The 14,812-nt window shown below is 38.3% G+C and overlaps 1 protein-coding gene across 1 annotated transcript in view; it reads left to right on the forward strand.

Annotated features, from left to right (window-relative positions):
- The first annotated feature begins 2,939 nt into the window (after positions 1 to 2,939).
- SAMD3 (sterile alpha motif domain containing 3) overlaps positions 2,940 to 14,812 on the forward strand; it is a 56,909-nt gene continuing 45,036 nt past the window's right edge. The window contains exons 1-2 of the mRNA XM_069077270.1: positions 2,940 to 3,268; positions 7,575 to 7,688. Coding sequence (XP_068933371.1) covers positions 3,015 to 3,268; positions 7,575 to 7,688 — 368 coding nt within the window. The 5' untranslated portion in view covers positions 2,940 to 3,014. The remainder of the gene's footprint in view (positions 3,269 to 7,574; positions 7,689 to 14,812) is intronic.

Consider the following 14,812-nt stretch of genomic DNA (forward strand, 5'->3'; position numbering starts at 1 on the left):
CCAGGGAGGAGTTAGTTGATGATTGCACTGTCAAAACTTGGTGACTTAGAATGCCAGTTGAAATTTTCTAATTAAAAAAATTGTCAAGGAATATTTTAAAGACTGAAACTTTGGAATAATTTCATGATTTCCCCATTGCATTTTTTTAAAAAGCTGGATCTGTAGGTTTTCTATTTCCTAGTGCAAAGATCACCTTCCCAAATGCAGATCAACAGCTCATCTATGATTTCTTAGTCTTAGAGGGCTATACTGTTAATTTAAGGCACCTACCCATAATCACGTAGCTAGCAAGTGTCACAGCAATACTTAAACCCAAGTCTCCTTGACTGTGGAAGTCAGGATGTTAAGTGACTTGTCCATGGTCACATGGTAGGACATTTTGTAGATGTTAACAGCAGGACTTCCTGATCCCAAGGTTGGCCTATTCAATAGATTCAGCTGTGTGCCCCCTCTTCTGTTAAACACTTGATTCCATGACATATTAAGGTCAGTTGAAGGAAATGGTGATATTAGCCTGAGGAAGAGAGTACTGTGGAATAGGATGGCCATTTTCAAACAGTTGAAAGACTACCATGAGGAAAAGAGATTAGGCTTATTCTGATTGGTTCAAGAGAACAGAACCAGGAGCAAGTTACAAAGAGACAGTTTAGGCTTGATGTCAGAAACAATATCCTAACAGTGGGAGGTTTCCAAAAGCAGATGGAGTTGTAGGAATGGAATTAGGGAAGGAGGGCAGTGGGATTTTCCTCCCTGGATACCTTGGAGCAGAAGCTGAATGATCATTTGTTAGGTAAGTTGTGATGAGGATGTTTGGGGGATTACGGGTTGAACTGTATTACCCTAAGGTCCCTTCAAACTTAAAATTCTATGGCTTTGAAATTGATCATAAAAATATGGTCTGAATTGCCTTTGGGAAATAAAGCTTGAATTAAAACTAAAGCCAAAGGATTCAACAGCAATTTCAAAGCAGATGCAATAGAATTGTGGCAAGTAGAAATAGTTTTCTAAGTAAACATCTTAGAACTTTCTATCCATTTCTTTCATGGAAGTATCTTATTGTGAAAAAAAATCAGACATGAACAATGTGTTGTTTTGTTTAAATATGTGTGTTGGGTATCTGTGCTTGTGTGTGTGTGCTTGTAGTGCATCTATTTGGTTGATTTCATGGTTAGTGACAGCCATTCAAAAAAGCATCAATAAAACATTTTCTAATACACAGAATAAACATTTTTAAACAACAGAAGGGAACATTAAATTTTGTTACCACTAATAAATTTATGAATCATTTTTTGTTTTCAAAAACAAACTGTATATAGGTCTATATTTTTGCATATAATCCTCTTTATTGTTCTACTTTGTATATAGAAATATTTGTGTTTATTGATATTGTTAAGGTCACTATCAAAAGAATCTCAAAAAAAAAAAAGAATCTTAAACAAATTAGAAGCACTCTAACACAGGTAATTTTGCCTGGAATTATATTGCTTGTCCCTGCTGGTTTTGTGTCTGGGAAAATGTGTTAAATTCTGACAGGGGCAGGAGTAAGAGAAAAAAGCAAAAATATTCAAGATCTCCCTCTGTAAACTTTATATGGGTTTGCATTGTCACTAGCCATTCTTCCATTTCACAGAGTAATCAGAAGCAGGGACTAAATCTTCATCCTAGATGTAAGACTGCAAAGGGTTAACTATTCTTGGTTTACAATAAACATTTCTGGCAGACTTTTATCTTATCCTTCCTAAGTTCTCCCCCCTCCCTAACTCCCCCCTCTGTAAATGTCAACCACTTCCTGATGAGCCTGGTAGTGGTGAATTTCACACCTTTCTTTTCTTTGTGAAGAAACCTGGGTGTTAATGGTAAGGAATTGGGTACCATTGTATGTCTGAGGCTGTCTGTTAGAAGAGCTGAGGGATGCCAGTGGGGGAAAAAGTAAAAAGAGGTGAAGAAGATACTGAAGAAATTAGAACTGGAGAGGTTAAGAAATTAGTGATTTGTTTTCTATGAACCTATCTTTTTATTATTTTATTAGTCTATGAGTATGTGTTTGAGTAAGTTTTCTAAAATATAAACCTAAAGGGGGATTAATATTTAGAGGGGCAGGACCAGCTAAACATAAAAAGGATTTGAGTTTGGAGCACTAAGCATTTCAAAAAAAAAAAAAAAACCAGCCAAGCCAAGAACCTCCTTCCTGTGTTCTACAGGTGCATTTCTAATACAGCCATGGAAACTTGGTCAGTTGATCAGGTCTGCAGCTGGTTGGTGCAGAAAAATTTAGGAGAACTAGTTCATAGGTTTCGAGGTGAGTTGTGTGTATGTATGCTTTACATATCTGTACTCAGTAACTTGAACTTTCTGCTCCCCAGGCTATTTTCATTTTGACTTAATTGTCCTACTTCTTTGAGTGTAACTGCTTTGGAACAAGGTAAGAAAAGTTCGATTTCTTTGTTGAATGGAACATAGTTTGAATGTGACACATTAATCCCAGTGAGATATGGGGTATTTCGGAAAAATCCAAGTCAAAAATTAGATTCCTAAGCATTATTGAAGATTGCTATCTGCTTGTGGGGGGATGGGGGGCATTTGTGTCTCTTAAAAAATTTTTTTTAAAACAATGCAGGACCAATGGGTGCAGTGTTACAGTGTTGGGGGTGTGGGAGTACCACTTACCAGTTTGGGAGGGAGCTAGCAGATTGCCTCGGTAATTTCCCAGGAGCGGGCTTTTTTCTCTCTTTTCTTTTTTTACTCACAAATGTCTATTACTAGAGAAATCCAGGCATCTGCAGTTTTTAAAATAGGGAAGTAACAATCCTTACAGTGACCCTCTATCTGACTTTCTTCTAGGGGAAGGAAATAGGTTTGGGATTTAGACAAGGTTAAAGTTTCCCAACTGAAATGAAAAAATGCAATTTTCATATAATTGTCCATCAAAGACATTTCAGACGAGCTCGAGATGGCTTTGTCTCTTGGAATCGCCCAGGCAATGGCTTTGCCTTTTGAGTACGTCTCTGTTTTATATGCTTGATTCTTTATTGTACTGTCATGTAAAAAACCGAAGTGATTTTCCTTTTTCCCTAGAGGAAGAAGTGAGTGGGGCTGCTCTCCTCGCACTGAATGATCGGATGGTTCAGCAGCTGGTAAAGAAGATTGGACATCAGGCTGTTCTGATGGACCAAATTAAAAAATACAAGCAAAAAACTGAGGAACTACCACAATCGTCTGCAAATTCCAGAGTGATAACCCCATCAAAACAAGCAGAAACAGTCCATCAGTAAGTGTGATGCCGAAAAGATTCTTGTTTGGGACGCAGGCTATCTGCAGTGGCCCTGTGGGGTTCCTTCAGTTTGCAGACCACAAACTTCTTCAGTCATACTGGGAGTATTTTTGTAACATTGTTTGAAGAAGGTAATTTCTCAAAGATTATTTAAGAATAGTGAAGATAGTCTACATTACTTGCCTAGTGTTCACTACCAGCTGCCACTGAAACACTAAAACTAATGGTTGCAAGAATCATAAAAACAGATAAATTCCTACTAAGAGTAATTTCTCCCTAACAATTGAAACATGTGCAGCAGTATTCTAACACCCTCAGAGAGCTCATGATTTAAAAGTGGTTATTTATGTCAGGCTCTTTATTGGTCTTTACTCAGGTTTCCCAAACTTTTTGCCAGGGACTCCATCTCCTATCTAACTCACATTCTCATAACTCAAGTTCTCTCCACTTTATAATTTGTGAAAGCACAGCTGTAACTGAGGGGTTTTAAGACTATTTCCTTTAGAACCCTAAGTTACTATGGCAGCATTCCAGGGAGATCCTAGGGAGGAATACATGGTGGCAGCTCAATGGTTTTGGTCTTTTGTTTGTTTATATGTATGTTTGGAGTATAAAATTACACAGTGAAAAGAAGTAGCAATAAGAGCTTTTGCCTGCCAGATCCACCTTTAAAAAGATATTCCCTGATGATAGTTTCAGGAGTATAAGTTTGGTTGGAGTTTTATGGAACTGTGACATTCAGAAAGTGTTTGCTCATTTGGAAAGGGTGGGAAAAAAAAGCCTGGTATACTTCTTGTTTCCCTTTTTAAAAGCTCATAAGAGCTTGATAGAATCTATTCTATACTGGGTGCTCTGATTTTCAGTGTGTTTATACTTCTGCCTTTGTTTTTTCTCCCACAATGCAATCTAGTTTAGTATTTGCTTGAGTTTGGGCAAGTCATTTAAAGGTGAACTGTGGAGAGATCCTTTCTGGATCTTTGATAGATGATCCCATGTTTCCAACTCCTACCTCTTTTTAAAAATTTGCTTTTAGAGAAAAGTTTCTCAATTTGGGGTCATGGATAGATTTCAAGGGCTCTGTGAACTTCTGAGGGAAAAATTACATCTTTGTTTTTTACTAACCTTGGTTTCCTTTGTAATCTTATATGTATTTTATTTTATGAATTTTTCAATGCATAATTCTGCAAAGGGGTCCATAGGCTTCATGAAATGAACTCACATTTTTTTTAAAGGGTTAAGAACTATTCTAGAGAATTCAAAACATTTTGAGAGAAAAGTGAATAAACATATGCACACACTGGGAAAGATCACAGATCAAAGGTCATAGACCGAAAAACGGAAAGGCCATCTAGTCCCATCCTCTCATTTCATAAATGAGGAAATTGAGGTTGTCCAGGATCACACAGGGAGTAAGGGATGACCTCTGCTGGAGCTAATGGTAGTGGGCTTTGCGAAGTTAGACTTTAAGGATTTTTAGTTTATTTGTCTCATTCACTCTAAGTTAAAAGAAAATTATGGCTTTTAATATGTATAAAATAGTGTGAATTCTGGTGAAGTTCAGAATCCTTTATAGTAAATTTTCAGTAAAGTGTTTATAGAAGCAATGCATATAGTAAGACCTGAAGACTTTAGGGTAGTTTCTTAGCCAGAGCCTGGGTCTAGGCATTATTGCACACCCCCTGAAAGATTTGAAAATCTCCATCACCCCACCTAGGCCAGAAATGGTTTTGAGTCTTCCTTATTACAGGCATAATTTCACTTAATTCAAAATAAATACCAGCATGTCATAGAGAGCAAAGTTTTCTAGAAAAATAGAAACCACAATTTCTAACACCTTTGGTCTGTAGAGCCAGCTTAGCTTAGAGAAATGGACTTGGAGTGAAGAAGGCCAAGCATTTAAATCCTGTCTCTGATGACAGGATTTAACTCTGTGACCTTAGGAAAGCTATTCTCAATATTCTAGGCAACTCCTAAGACTCTAAGTGGTCAAGAAGTTGCTGACGAAAATTGATAAGGGTTCATCATCTGAGAGTTCCCTGTACTTAACAAATAGTGTCTGTTCCCAGACCAATCCTGGTCAGTTTGTAGCTTGTAAAGTTGGAAATGACTCATGTTGACACTGAGCAGGGGTAGGGGTAGTGGGGTAGACAACTCTCAGGCCCTCATTGTACTTCTGCCTCCTTCACGTTGCACCCCAGCCAGCTGCCTTCCTTGTCTGCACCCTGTCCCTGCTCAGTGGTGGCATTCTCCATTTGTGTGGAATGTTGCTCCCTTAGGCACAAAGCAGGTGACACTGAGGCAGTTTCATTCCCACTGCAAGTCACTTTAGAATGTTCCACAGCTGCTGAGTTGGACTCATTTAGGCTGGGTTACTGAAGACTTCTGACTTCACTTAGTATGACTGTGACTTTGAGCAAGTCACTTTCCCCTTTCTAAGTCAGTGGTTTCCTTATCTGATAAATGAAGAGAGTTAAACTAGATAAGCTCTAGGGGACCTTTCTGGCTCTAAATCTGTGATCCTATAAGTCCATTGACTTGATCACTTAGTCTCAGTGTCCTAATTTCTGCATCTATGAATGTAGAAAACACAAAGGACCTCCATTCATTTCACATATATATTGTAGCTGTTCCTGGGAATATCAATCAACAAGCAGTTATTCAGTGCCTGTTGTTGCTTTGGTCATTACATGTCCCACTCTTCATGAAAGGAGTGACCCCATTTGAGGGTTTTCTTGGCAAAGATTCAGGAGTGGTTTGCCATTTCCTTCTCCAGTTCATTTTACAGATGAGGAAACTGAAGCAAACAGGGTTAAGTGAGTGGCCCAGGGTCACACAGCTAGTAAGTATCTGAGGCCAGATTTAAACTCAGGTAAATTAAGTCTTCCTGATTCCAAGCCCAGCACTGCACTGTCTACTGAGCCATCTAGCTCAGTGCCTCAGGCACCCTAATTCAGTGCCTACCATGAAAGAGGTACTTGTTCTAATGTTTTAAAAGATCTCTGATTGACTACCCTCTGGTGATGCAGAGCATCCCTCCAGGTCTTAGTAGACAGTTTTTTATGAATTACTAAAAAAAATCTAAGTGGTAGCCAACTGTGAACATAAACACAAAGAATCTCAGGGAAGTCCATATTATTCTTTAAGAATCCCACTCCCTTGGGGCGGCTAGGTGGCACAGTGAATAGAGCACTGGCCCTGGAGTCAGAAGGACCCGAGTTCAAATCCAGCCTCAGACACTTAACACAAAAACTAGCCATGTGACCTTGGGCAAGTCACTTAATCCCAATTGCCCTCAAAAAAAAAAAAAGAATCCCACTCCCAAGACACTACCTCATTAAATATGAGGCTTTCTCATGGTATAGACTAGATTTGTAATGTAGAGGAACTCCTACCATAAGGAAACTACCTCCACCAATATAGAGCTAGCTGCAAATTATAGTCTTGCTTCAAGCTATGGGAGCTTAAGTGTGGTGCCAAAAATCATTCAACCAGTACGTGTCACAGGGAGAACTTGTACCCAGATTTTCCTCTCTCAAACCCAACTCTCTAATCTTCTAAAGCCTGGTTAAATTAGTCGATTTCATGCCTACCCAAGAATTCAAATACAATCAGCTGGTAAAGGAGTTATATGTTCAATCAATCAGGAACTATGCACGAGAAGGAAGTATGAACAAACCTAGAGATGAAAGATTAACAAGCAAACACCTCTATTAGGTAGACAGGTTAACTATTGGGTCATATTAATAACATATCTTTTGTGTATGTAGCCTGCAAATGCACAGCTTTATCAGGGGCATAGATTGCTTTTCATAAAGCTACCATGTATAGGTAACCAGATTACTCTTTTTTCAAAAGACTAATAGGGGACATACTGAATACTCTGCCAGGGATTAGAGTTTCATAGAGCCAACCAAACACACTATTTCTCTTTTCTTAAGGGAAGTCCCTAAAGTTTGTGCCAGCACTTAGTACAGTGCCTGGCACATAGTAGGTACTTAATGAATTTTTATGTTTTGATTGTTCATCTATTGAATATGAAGACCTTGTTGAGATTCTGGCTGCATATATATCATAGAAATAGCTGTGGTAACTTTTTTTAATTCTGTTGGGTAAGAGAGCATGTTATGAGATAAAGATAATCATGGCCATCTCTGGGGAGAGAGCCAAGCCCCGGTAATGAGAAGTCAGCAGATAAAGTCCCACTTAAGTGGCCTTGGAGGAAGCCAGTCCTTCAGTAGCTGGTTGTTATTCTGTTAAAGGAATTACTTATGTTATTCTATCCATGAATATTCCTCTGTCCTAGCAGCACTGATGAGGACTTCTACCATTCCACCTGCAATGCCCAGCTGGAGCCATCTTTTCCTCCAAATGAAAACCTTGATGTTGGACTAGTTGACCAAAGGGTGCTGAAACAAAGGTGGGTCTGCAAGATACTTTCTGAATTTGCTGATTTAATTTAAAAATGAGTAATTGCTACTTCATTCCAAGATTTTCCATGCTTAATAAAGGGGAGGAGACCCTGAAATATTTTTTTTTTTGCTTTTTGGAGGGCAATTGGGGTTAAGTGACTTGCCCAGGGTCACATGGCTAGTTTTTGAGTTAAGTGTCTGAGGCTGGATTTGAATTCAGGTCCTCCTGACTTCAGGGCTGGTGCTCTATTCACTGAGTCACCTAGCCACCCCTGACCCTTAAATGTTTAGCATTTTAGTAAACCTCTCTCGCATTCTTTCTTCCAAAAAGGAACTACAGTCAAATATATTTGAAACTAGTATTTGACTGAGAGAATATTTGGTTGAAGGATTTCATTTTCCAACTTTATTCTTCTGCATATTAGCTGTGACTTTCCAAGCCAAGTGAAGTGGGGAGTAGAGGCAATTGTCAAGGCCATTCAGAAACAAATTATCCACTCATGAGAATGATCTGTATTGTGAGGATTAACTGAGTACACCGGAATGTGCTCTTTACCTGTGGAGTAGACAAGTGTTATTGAGATTTTTTTACTTTCTGGATATGAGAGAGGCACTTGTTCCAGTATTTCAAAAGATCTCTCTCCAGTGATGCAGAGCATCACTTAAATCTTAGTCGACACTTTTTATGAATTACAAAAAAAATTTCAACTGGTAGCCAACATTTAATGATGAGCCTCTGAATTTAACTAGGTTGAGCCCCAGATGACAGACATACAATCCAATGCTGGGCATGTATGCAAAGCTTTTCCAATATGTCAGCATGTACCTGGGGTTGTATTCCACTGACATAGCCATCAAGTGCCCACAGCTACCTTCATGACCAGTCATTGGAAGAGGGTTAAAATGGGGGGACAACAGTATATTTTATTCCTTTTTTTTTTTTAGTTTTGTGCTTTGATATATATGTTGGGCCATTTTTTTTTCTTTTTAGAGGGCAATTGGGGTTAAGTGACTTGCCTAAGGTTACATGGCTAGTTTTTGTGATAAGTGTCTAAGGCCGGATTTGAACTCAGGTCCTCCTGACTCCAGGGCCGGTGCTCTATTCACTGCACCACCTAGCCACCATAATATTGGGTCATTTCAACCCTCAATACAGATTGAGAACAAAAATCAATAGGTCCACCAATCTAAGCACAATTACACTGGGCAAGATGCTGAGAACAATTAAGATGCTGAAGAGGAATGCAGGTCCTTTTCCTGTATGTATCAATTAAGGGTGAAGGCCTAAGGATGAAGAACTGTGCTCTCCTAGGTCATTACCATTTAGGATCTATACTGATTACATCACTATTGGTCTTGTGTCCCAAGGGCATGAATAAACATTCCTCGGATCTTGTCCTAGATGGACAGTGAGCCTTTCAGTTTGAGATCTGTAATACCATAATTCCCCCTGGAAACAGGTAATAGAGTAGGCAGACAGCACAAGATGGAGTCAGGCAAGGTAGGTTGACAGGTTGGTAGGGAGCGCCCTTTGAGTTACTATATTCAGGAAGACTCAGTGGGGCTGTAGATTAAAGGCTTGAGATCAGCAGCCAAGCTAGCAGGCATGTGGGCCAGGCTGCTTGATACCCAGAGTCTCTGGGAAAGCACTTAGAGAAGTATCCTCTGCATCCTGACTTGGGTCTTTTGTTCAGTGGATCCTGCCTCTAGGCAGAATCATGTTTTAAGGGACCAGGATCAGATAGAGCATATCTAAGAAGGAAGAATCCTTCTTATCTAGTTAGGTTTTCTGCTATTATTATTTTAGGGGAGGGCTGTGTCCTTTGTGTGGATTTGGTGTTCTTCCAAAATGTCGATTTTCCTTAGAGACATGATGGGATTGGTTCACAGAGGAAAACAATAGTGGGCTTATTGGATCAGCTCCACAGAATCACAGGCTCTAATCCAACCTGTGCATAAAGGGATTCCCCACTACAATATACGTGGAGTTGTCCTTCCTGTGCTTAAAGTCTTCCTAACAGGGGAAACTCACTACCACTCAATACACTTTTAAACTTTTTTTGTTAAGAAGCTGTTTGTTTTCTTTTTTCCTGACATCAAACCTAAATTTTGTTGATTTGGGTTTTTTTTTTTTTTTGAAACTTCCCTATTATTATTTCTGGTTCTACCCTCCTCGACCAAACAGAATCTGCTTACTCTCTCCTCCAAATGAAAGCCTTTCAAATACTTGAAGACATTTATCATGCTCCCCTTGAATCTTCTTCTCCAAGCTAAACATGCCTTATTCCTTGGAGGGATACTCATGTAACCAGGATTCAGAACCCTCACATCCTGCCTGCTTTCCTTTGAATACTTTCCAGACTATCAGTGACTCTAAATGGTGGCACCCAGAATTAAACATAGTATTTCATATCAGGGGTCTGATAAGGGCAAAGTCCAGTGGGGCTCTTTCCTGGAGGCAAGGTCACTCAAGATTATATTAGTTTTTCTTTCTTTTTTTTTTGCCTCCATATCATACTGATAACTTATTGAACCTGCAGGGCACTACTAGGGTTAACCTTGCCTCTCCCATCTTATATTTTGTACCCAAATGTTGTACTATATTTGTCCCTATTGGAGTTTGTCTTAATAGATTCAGCCCAATGCATTAGTCTGTCAAGATCCATTTGGATCTTAAGTCCATCATCCAATGTACTAAGCACCCCCTCTCAGCTTTGTGTCATCTACAAAACTGACGAGTAAGTCTTTATCCAAGTCAGTGATTAAAATGTTAAATAGCACAGGACCAAAAGCAGATCCCTATTGTTTTTTCACTGGAGACCTCCTGCCATGTTGAAATTGGACCATTAGCAATTACTCTTTGAGTCTAGTCACATAATCATAGATAGTTTAGTTCTGAACCTAAGGGTATTATCATTTACACCAATGGTATTAAACTCAAATAGAAACAGGGACCATTAAATCTTACATTAGGATCCCTGCAAGCTGCATATTGACTTAGAAAACCATATATTAATATTATCTATATTTGATGTTTTCATTTTTGTTAAATACTTTCCAATTACATTTTAATCTGGTTTGGGCTGTAGCTGGGCATATTTTGGGCCATGTGCTTGACATTTCTGATTTAGACTGTATCTCTCTATCATCTCTACAGGAATAGTAAGAGATACTTTATTAAAAATGTTACTAAAATACAATTAAATTATATTTATGCATTCCCCCTCAGTTACTAGCTTAGTTATTCTGTTTTTAAAAGAAGAAATAAGGTTAGTAAGCAATGACCTGTTTTTGATGAAGCTGGGCTGGCTCTTTGAAATCACCACTTAACAGACTTCCAGGTCATGTCACCAATAAATTACACACACACACACACACACACACACACACGCGCGCGCGCGTGCGCGCGCGCGTGCATGCGCGCACAGAGGTGAAGTAACTGAGACCAATATACCACTAAGAGTTTGATGAATTAACAGCAAAAAAAGGTTAATCTCTAAAATGATTGCTTAGCATTGTCTCCCAGGTTTATACTATGGAATCCACTCATCATTTTTTTTTTGCTGTTATTGCAGCCTCTGTCAGCACAACTGTGGCAGCAAACAGCAGAATTCATCTCTGACCATCCTCCCAAACCGATCCCTAACCCTATGCAAAAGAGGTGTGGGTATAAAAAAGCAGAAGCTTTGTCTGATTGGGACAGAAACATGCCCAGAGAACTAGAATATCAGAGAACTAGAATAGAGATAACTGGGGAAGAGGCAGGTATGTATGTGTGCAGGAGAGCTGCACCAGACCTGAAAGAAAGGGGACTGGAATCCAACTGTGAACAGTTCTTCCTCTCCCTCCAATGTCTTTTGGGGGTAGAAAGTGAGGTCAGTGAAAGATAGAAGGGTGCTGAGATAGCTTGGAAGTCTAGCCCTGGGAGGTTAAATCTGTCATCAAAGTGGGGAGAAGTCAGAAAGTGAGCAATAAGAGAATATAAGAGGAAAAAAGACTGAAATTACCAAAGACCTCATGATGAAAAAAAAAAAATCAGTAAAAGCATTGAATAGAGATAAATTGAAAATAGAAGTGAAGTAGTCACCAATACAACTAAACAAGACCAAACAAGTTCAATCTCCAAATAAATATTGCAAGACAATGTGAATTAAATCAACATCTAATGAGACACAACACCTTGTAGATTTTCAGAGAGCACAGAAACACAGCAGGATATTCCCAAATGGTTCAAAAGAATAAGATTTGTGAAAGTAGAATATATGACCTACACAGCAGAAATAGTTGGCAAAATAGAAAAAAACTTGAATCCACAATAGCAAATCTCTACAAAGAACTGAATAAAGAAAAAAAAATGATTGAAAATAAAAATATATAGAAGTGAGACTTCTGGAGCAAGTGAAGCAAATATCCCCATATATACCAAAATATTTATAGCAGAACTTTTGTGATAGTGAAGAATTGGAAACAAAGTAGATTGGAAAATGGCTAAGAACATTGTGGTACACAAATGTAATGGAATATTACTGTTATAAGAAATGATGTATGTGATAAAAACAGAGAAACATGGAAAGAATTGATGAAGAGTAAAGTATATAAATCCAAGAAACAACATAAATGATAGTGACAACAATGTAAATGGAAAGAACAACCACATATAAAAGAAATAAAAAATGAATATAACAAGATTGAAAAGATCAAGCATGAGTCTAATGAGATATGAGAAGACACCCTGAAACTACCCCTTTCTTGAGGTGGGAAGTGTTACACATTGGACACGTTATTAGACTTTTTCAATGTATTTATTAATTGTGCATTCCCCCTTTTTTATGTTTCTATAAAATACTTTTTGTTACATGGGGATGGCTCTCTAGGATGCAAAGAGGAATAGATACGGAAGATAATGATAATATAAAAAACAGGAGATCAACAAAAAAGGGTTTTTTTTTAAAGGAAGAGAAGGAAGCAGCAATAACATTAAAAAAACATCTCTTTGTAAGCAAAAAACATATTGATCTTGAAGACAAAACTTAAAAATCATGGATCTCCCAGAACATTAAAAGTCAAAGGAGCTGAGCATGATAATTAAGAGAATAATACAAGAAATGGCCCAGAACTTCTGAAAATAGAAAATAGAGTGCTTTTGTAAGAATCCACAGATTGCAAGACAAACTCCAAGACCAACTAAATTTAACTAAATTTAGCAATTCCAATGACAAACCACAAATTTTGCAAGTGACTAGGAGGAAGACCTTCAAATAAAAAGCAAAGGAAATTTGAATAACACAAAACTATTTTGCACTCACCAGAAATTGCCACTTCTCTTTCCCTTTCACCAAACATCTTAATGATCTCTTCTAGAATTTCCCCAAGAATTGAAGTCAAGATCACTGGCCTATAGTTTACAGATTCTATTCTTACCCTTTTTTTTTACTTGAAAATTTGCCCTTCTCCAATCTTGAGGGACCTCTCCCCTTTTCCAAGATCTTTCAAAGAGCACTCAAATTAGCTCATGTTACACCCAGTCAGTTCTTTAAGGACCTTAGGAGGTAGCTTGTCTGAGCCAGGTGATTTGAATTATGATATAAAAATCTCCACAACTAGGTTCTTTCTTAAAATCTATTTATTTGTCTTGGGTCTTAGCTCCTTGTTCTGGTTTCCTCCTAGATCTTGCAGTCATATGTTTTGAAGTATATGAGGATATTTGGGGATTTTTATGGCAGAAGATGAAAAAAAGGTTTTAGAGTGTCAGGTGACTAAAAAGAAGAAGGGAACCATATGAAATTGTGTTATTTCTTTCCATTTTTAGAACAGACTCAGGTACAACCCTAGCCAAGCCTATTCTAAAGTAATAATAATAAATAATGCTTTTACTAATTCACATAGGATGAAATTCCCCAATAATGTATATTTTTAAAATTGCATGTTAGTGTTATTGTGCAATACTGATGTTAAAAATGCTATGAATAGGGGCTGCCAGGTAGCACAGCGAGTAAGAGCACCGGCTCCAGTGTTGGGATGACCTGGAACTTGATTCCCGGGCTCAGACACTTAGCACCCACCCAGAAACACCTGGCCATGTAACCTTGAGCAACTTACTTAATCCCAATTGCTTAGGGGTGACCAGGTGGCTCAGTGAGTAAGAGCACCGGCTCGGGATGACCTGGATCAAATCTGGGCTCAGATACTCAGCACCACACCCAGAAATAACTGGCCGTGTAACCTTGAGCAAGTTACTTAATCCCAATTACTTAAAAAAAAATGCTATGAACAATAATCAAGTGGGGAAAATTCATAGGTCAAAAACAGTCATTATTCCTATAGATCCCTATAGATGTGTACTGAGCTTCCATTAAAGCTGTAGAATTAGTGAAAGGAAGATTTCAAAATAGAAATGAGAGCTTTCTGGAAATAACTTGACATTTCATCAGTAATTTGAATTAATTCAATAGGTTTAATTCAATTATCAATTAATTAGATACTACTCTGGCCTACTCTGTGCCAGAAACTATACTAGGCACTGGGAATACAAAGATAAAAATGAAACAGGACCTGGCCTTGAGTAGTTTACATTCTAGTACAGATTTTTTATTTTACAACTTTGAGCCTCAGTTTTTCTTTTCATCCTTTTCCAATTAAAGCTTTTAAATCATCCTTCACTCTGATCTCAAGAAGTAGGAATAGTGGGGAGGGGAGTGGGGTTAGAATAAGTATATTCTTCTCCCCTGAGGGCAAAACATAACTATTCTGGAAGATAAGCAGCCTCTTCACCCCTTGCTTACTAACTAGTAGATAATAAAACAAGATATTCACCACAATACATGATTTCCTCAGTGTGGTCACTGTCTCTGCCAATTCAGATTACAAAACCCCTGTGACTTCCCATTCTGTGCAATTCTTAGCTAGATATTGCTATGAATCCTTCCTGGAGCATCTGCTCAATATATTTCTTCTTGTTCTTTGTATATATTAGAGATAGCAGTGTAGCACTGGCACATTGTTGACATTGGCCTCTTTGCTGTTCCATGAACAACATAATCTATCTCTGGAGTCCAGACATAGTCACTGGTTGTTCCTCTTACCTGGAATGCTCTCCCCTTTCATCTCTCTCTCTCTCTCTCAGCTTCTCTGG

The sequence above is a fragment of the Petaurus breviceps genome, unplaced genomic scaffold, assembly GCF_028583685.1.
Source record: "Petaurus breviceps papuanus isolate PSGF00001 unplaced genomic scaffold, PetGlider_PUasm1.0 90977, whole genome shotgun sequence".
Taxonomy (NCBI): Eukaryota; Metazoa; Chordata; class Mammalia; order Diprotodontia; family Petauridae; genus Petaurus; species Petaurus breviceps.